General features: G+C 40.5%; 1 protein-coding gene across 1 annotated transcript; it reads right to left on the bottom strand.

The window, feature by feature from the left end:
• Positions 1-1,333: 1,333 nt before the first annotated feature.
• LOC148732514 (2-hydroxyacylsphingosine 1-beta-galactosyltransferase-like) lies at positions 1,334-5,653 on the bottom strand. Its single transcript, XM_088758427.1, has 5 exons — positions 5,259-5,653; positions 3,622-4,183; positions 2,419-2,625; positions 1,871-2,159; positions 1,334-1,721 (listed from the first exon to the last, which is right to left on the bottom strand). Exons 1-5 carry the CDS (start codon positions 5,421-5,423, stop codon positions 1,439-1,441), a joined length of 1,506 nt encoding a protein of 501 aa, XP_088614553.1. The 5' UTR covers positions 5,424-5,653; the 3' UTR covers positions 1,334-1,438.
• Positions 5,654-6,484: the final 831 nt, after the last annotated feature.

Below are 6,484 nucleotides of genomic sequence, written 5' to 3'. Positions count from 1 at the left end.
GTTAAATAAGGTTTGTTTATGTAGCGTCCGTTCTGATACGTGAGCACCGAATATAAGCCATGCAACCGAAAAAGCGCGATCTGGGAGTGATAAGAAAGACGTTGGGCACTGGATACACTTACTTCGATGATTTAACATTTATACGCCTGGATATTTTGATTTTAGTTTGTGAAAACGAACCTAGGCCTTATCTGTGCATCGTATCGATGGCGGAAGACGAAAACATCACGAACTTGAACCATTAAAGTGTGCCTAGTGACCAACAAAAAAATCTGTCGCGCGAATCGTTTAATCGAATCGAATGCATCGTTCAGTACGTCCATTTTGTTGGTCCGTATTTTTCCCTACTCTACGGTGTAAAACCGTGGCATATTTTGTGCGTTCTCGTGACCATATGTGGTAAAATGATACAGTATTGGAATTAGAATAAGCTGTTATAAAAGATATAAGTATAAACATTTAACTGTACTCTTAAAAAATATCACACTTTCCTTTCATAGGTAATAATTCAGTTGTTTTTGTTAAGAAGGTCACAAGTATACTCTACAGACATTTTTCCAATCTTACTTGCTTGACTCTACTAACGTGTATCCGTTCACGCACTCGTGCGTAGGCTATTTTGAATAAATGAATATTGGGACGGCTAAAAATCGGCCAGCGGTTCGGGTATGAATATTGACGGACTTTTAAAAACTATGTACAAATCGTCTGAGCTGGTGACTATGATGGTTCTGCAGCTGCGTCGTTCGGTGTTTAGATGTCTGGACCACACATCGGACGTAAAGATTGTGTGGGTCCCAGTTCTCGCTTTCACAGGCAGCAAAGTAGCAGCAGTAAGTCTCTAACTCAAAAGAAAATAAAAAAGTCGTGCTCTGTGAATAATAAATATATAATTTGGACTTTTTTGGTGTTTCTTTCTTAAAAAAATAATCTAAAAGTATCGCAACTTCCAAAAACGAGCATAATTTTGAGCACAATTTCGAAAAACTATAGGGGTAATGTCAGTAGCATAGTATGATAATACAATATAACAACACTTTTTTTAACCGAGAATCTTACCATTTTTAAATTCCTACCCAACAGAATTTTTTTTACTCCCAGAATTCCGAAAATGACATTAGGTGGGACATTATTATATCAACTCTATTGAAAAGGCAGCCTTATCGTAGTCAATCCAGTTGTAAAAATGCGACCCCATCCGGCGGCACAGTCCCGTAAGCCTCTTACTAAGAAGTACTCTCCGCGAAGCTATACTTGCGAAAAGAAAATGGACAGGTACGCCCCGGATGGAAGAGTATTGGAAGGGTTTTTCCGAAGATAGCAGGAAACTGAATTATTTAGAAAAAATTCATGGTCTTTATTAAAATGCACGAATTTGTAAAAGCACTGATCACATGCATGAACTAAGTCAACAGTCACAAGTTTCAAGATACGGCTCCTAGAGCGACTTTTCTTTAATCGGCTTCTTCCTGAAGCAACGACGGTACAAACACCTGAGCTGCAAATAAATTGCGGATACAACGATGATTAAGAGGAAAATGAAAAGAGCGAGTACGTCCAAAAGGTAAAGTTGATAAAATGGTAGATCCAGGCTTCGTGGTCTGAGGAACGACAGGTCACCTAGAGCTTGCGCGTACTCCACCCAGTCAGCGGCTGCCTCTATAGCAGCACGCGGGCGCAGCTTGATAGACCTGGAAATTCTAGCAGCATTCTCGCGGTAACTAAAAATCACAAAAAATATCATTAGCTTTCTGCACCTGTATTTTCAAAGTGGACTAAAATGCTCTTTTGAGATAAAGATAGCAGCATCGTACAAATCCACGATCGATTTTCTATTACCAGCGATAAGTCGTTGTGTAATCCGGCTTACCTTGGATTGTTAAGAACAGTTTGTATTAAGTTGCCAAGACTCTCCTCAGTTATTGACTCTTTGTACAAAATCTCCGCCATCCCGAAGTGCTTTGCGGCCGCAGAGTTGTCAAACTGATCGGCAAAGAAAGGCACACAAATCATGGGGACTCCATGATAAGCAGCCTCCAACATTCCATTCATTCCAGCATGGCCAATGAACAAACGTGTCTTTGGATGACCGAGAATGTCGTTCTGTGGAAGCCAGGAAGACACTTTGACGTTATTGCCAAGGTGCAAATTTCTGCCCTCTGTTACAAATAAGGAAAGCAATATCAAACATCTTATAAATTACATACCAAACTACATGGACGTGACTAATTTAGCTTGCAGCAATCGATTCGCTTGTTGGGACAACCTTACTACTTGAACACAGTCTCGTAAGTTCAAATTTAAAGGTCGAAGCCGCGGATCATAGTCGAAAGTAAGTGGCCGGTTCCTTTGTTCTAGCAAGGGAAAAGCAATAACAAAACAAACTTAGCTGCTGCATATAAGGTAAAATTAGGTTACCTGTATCAAGTTTCCAGACAACTCTCATTAATAAGCTAGAAAATACAGCTGCCATTCTTTCAATTGTCCGATCGTCTATCTCTGACAGAATCGATCCAAACGACACAAGTATGACTCCCTCGTCCCCAGACCCCATGACAAACTGTTGAAGATCATCTGGGAGGGGTTTGGCTGGACTTGATAGCAGTGGACCAACCGCTTTAGTATCTGAAAGTATAAGAAGAAAGAAAATAAAATATACAAACTTCTGGTAGTCACCTTCCTTGGACACAGGGGTTTTTAATTAGTTTAAGGTGAATATGAAATCACCTGTCAAAGAGCATGCGTGGTCGTTCCACTGATGTTGACGTCCAACGGGAGACTTGGATTCACTTACATCGCTCAAAAAGGGAGAAAATGAGAGAGAGTGGGACTGGGGGAAGGGGGAATCTAGTGGAGATAAAGACTGCCCTTGATACTCTATCAGGGGTTATCGGGATACGGGATCTTTGCTATTTAGGTAGGTAATATGAAGATACGGGAAACTTGAGGATCAAACTAATGGGATACGGGATATTTAAAATAGAGATTCCGAGATATCGAACAAGAATTATAGAGATACAAAGCACAGAAATAAATGGGAAACAAAATATTGAGGCAAAAAAAATGGAAGGATACGGGATCCTCAGACCCTCCTCCTTATAGGGCCTCACCCGTGTGTCATGAGATTTTCACTTAGAAAAATTAATAATAATAATAATAATAATTATAATAATAATAATTTCTATTTATATAGCGCTCATATCCTGAGCTCATGGCGCTTTACAACACTGTGCGGGGGACTTTACCAGACTGCTAAGCAGTTTACAACCATTAAAGGTAAATCTAACAATGCCCCCTCCCCCCAATTCCTAGTAAACAGGCCAGACCACATCACAGTAATCTCGTGAGTGGGTTTTTTAACGTCCCCTGCCTAACCAAATTAACTAATCAATAGATGCAGGAGACGGGACCTACGGTTTATTCGTCCTTATCCGAGAAGACCAGAATGTCTATCCATTTCTTGATGTTATAGAAAGGTAGCACGTTCTCCTCAGTTATTTTAAGACCTTGAGTGTTGGTCCGGCCGGGGCTTGAACCCTCGACCTCCCGCACAACAGTCCGGCGCTCAACCAATTGAGCTAACCGGGAGGCGGTTATTGACTGTAAACACATGATTCTTACTCGGTAATAGAGGCCTTGGATAATCGAGGGGACCCGACTGAACAAGGATAAGGTCGACTTTCTGGTATGTCTCGTGGAGAGTTTTCTCTGGTGTGATGTTGTGCTTCATCTTCAGTGTTTCATAGATTCCATCAATATTATAACGACCCATCCTGTGAAGGAGGTATAGCCCAGTATTCTTTACTCTTTGTAGAAAATTCATGTGTTCGGTGAGTCCTGAGGTAATCTCGGGTAGGTAAGAAGGAAGTTGTGCAAAGTTCAGCGGTAATATCGAACCTGAACTGAGCGGACTCATCAGGACTGTTACATGAGTCAAGGAGAATTTATCTGCGATCAAAAACGAACACAAGAACAGTGCATCTCCAATAACAGCATCGGAAGATTTGATTTGGTTCATGACAACAGGGTTGCTGAGTATTGCATCACAATTGTACAACCATATTTTCATCAGGTTCTCTATCTTGGTCATGTCAAGTCTGTTGATATAATCCGTTGAATTGAATGCTCGAACACGTGGGTCTTTTGCGGCATACGTCTCACGTTCTCCAACAACAATCAGCACCTTATAAGGAAAAGAAGCTGTAAGAATAGCAAGAGAACTTGATTTCGATAGTCATAGCGGTAATTACATATACATAACGCCACCACGGAAGCACAAGTACGTAAGTGAATTACATCATACGCAGCCTGGGCACCAGGCCCTGCAGAGGCGATTTTTTGACTTGAAGAGGGGTGCATGAGGACGAACACGCGCGAAGGATTAGCGTGACTCTTTGGCAAAGTGTTTTCTTAGCGGTCTTAGAAATAAAATAGAGACAACACAAACTGAAATAGGCATCGGGCCGAGTCTAGTTTCATTATCGTACAGTGTGTTTTGTTTCCTTTCTGGACGATTACATAGCAAGTATAAATCTCCAGTGAATAAAGTTTGCATATATTACAATGGGTCCGTCCAAATTCTTGAATTAACTGAAGAAAAAAAAATGCAAAGGCTGGGGACGAATGGTGAGGCCATTACAAGTGTAAGATGATAATTGGTTTGAAATCATCATCTTATATTATTTTCTCAAAACGATACGGTTGCGCTGTAGTTATTTATGATAGATATGTTATTTAGCGGGGAGAGGTCAGCAAGGGCAAAAACTGTACGCCGAGGTCTTAGGAATGACCCCTGGCCTTACGAACAAATTGGTCAATTTCTGACATACACGGCTTTATCCTTCGGAACATAATGCATTGAAATGCCCGGTTGTGTAAATTCTACATACTGCGAAGATCATTTGGAGCCTCAGCTATGTATCAGGTTCCTGTTCTCTTCTTAATCTTTCCTTTCGAACTTTGCATTAGCAATATGATCACCGTTTGCTCCATCGGTGTTGTGTAGTAAGATGTAATGTGATCATTCGTGCCGCGCTACAGATATGGCACCAGTTTCGTAATTTCAATGCGTAAAAAATTAGAGAAAGAGAGGTCGCAACGCACTCAGGCCGATATTTCAATTTTAGTGACAAATATTACAAAGAACATGCCAAAGTTTTTCGCTTCAAAGGCGAGTACAGAAATCACTATGTGTTCAGCTCCATTTCCTCAAATGAAAAGCTACCTTAAATTGCGATCACAAGATGAGCTAAATTTACCTCATGTCCTCTGTTTTCCAGCTCTTGGCCCAGCCTTGCAAGCACCAAGTAGTGACTCTTACCAACCATAGGAATCATTGCAAATTTTGCAGCAAAGCAAATAGTTTGAAATGCAAACGACAATACGATGCAGCATGCAAGCCTTTGACTGAGAAACAAAGCCATGATAGATGCTGACGGTTTTCTAAATGTCGTAGACTTCTCGAAACGTGTGATGTGTTTCGTGAAAAGCAGCTCGTTCTGTTGTTGATCAAGCGCGTGGTTCCTTTATGGATACTCGGTTATGTGAATGTTTGCATTTGAGTTCTATAAATACATGTTACGTGACGTCACTAAAGATGATCAGAAAGTATTATCATAAGCAGATAAGAGGGAAGGGCTTTGACGGTTGACAGTTGTTCCCTATTGTGACTCTGCCTTTGACGGTTCATAGTTATTGGGAAGATATTTCTTTCGCGAGTTTAACTCAATATCAAATTTTGGTTTTTTGAATCTTTTAACAATACGAATTATGTTGTGTATTCAGGCCAAGACCTATTTAGTCTTTCTGTAACGAAGCGAAGTGAAGTTCATTTTAAGACCTCTAACAATTATTGCTAATTACTTTCAAACAATACCTTCGTTCTTGATATTGCTATGGGTAATAACATGGTTTCAAATGCAAATTTCGAGAAATTTTCTCTTCTTTTTTCTTTACCACTGATTGTAATCGCAGCCTCCTAAGTTTGTTGTTGTCAGAGGGACGATGGCAATACATGGTGAAAAAGTTGTTATATTTCTGTAACAAAAAGATTGCAATACACTATTTCGGATTTTCTTTCATCCGCCTCTTGCTGAAGCAAAAAGACACAAAGACCTGAAAGCTAGGTAAAATGCGGCTACAACGATGATTGACAGTAAAAGAAACCGAGGGAATACGTCCAAAACGTAAAGCTGATAAAATGGTAGATCCAGGCTTCGTCAGTGGTCTGGGGAACAACAAGTCATCTAAAGCTTGTACGCATTCCACCCAGTCAGCGGCTGTCTCTATGGTAGAACGCGGGCGCAGCTTGAGTAGACCTGGAAATTCTACCAGCATTGTCGCGGTAACTGAAAAATGAAAAAAGATATCATTAGCTCTCTGCATCTGTATTTAACAAATAGACGCAAATGCCATCTTGAGATGAAGAAAGACAACAGCATCGACAAATTCACGATCGATATTTTTTGACTAGCTATTGGCGTTG

The sequence above is a fragment of the Stylophora pistillata genome, chromosome 4 (assembly GCF_964205215.1).
Source record: "Stylophora pistillata chromosome 4, jaStyPist1.2, whole genome shotgun sequence".
Taxonomy (NCBI): domain Eukaryota; kingdom Metazoa; phylum Cnidaria; class Anthozoa; order Scleractinia; family Pocilloporidae; genus Stylophora; species Stylophora pistillata.
Note: the sequence above shows the minus strand (reverse complement) of the source record. Positions and strands in the feature narration are given on the sequence as shown.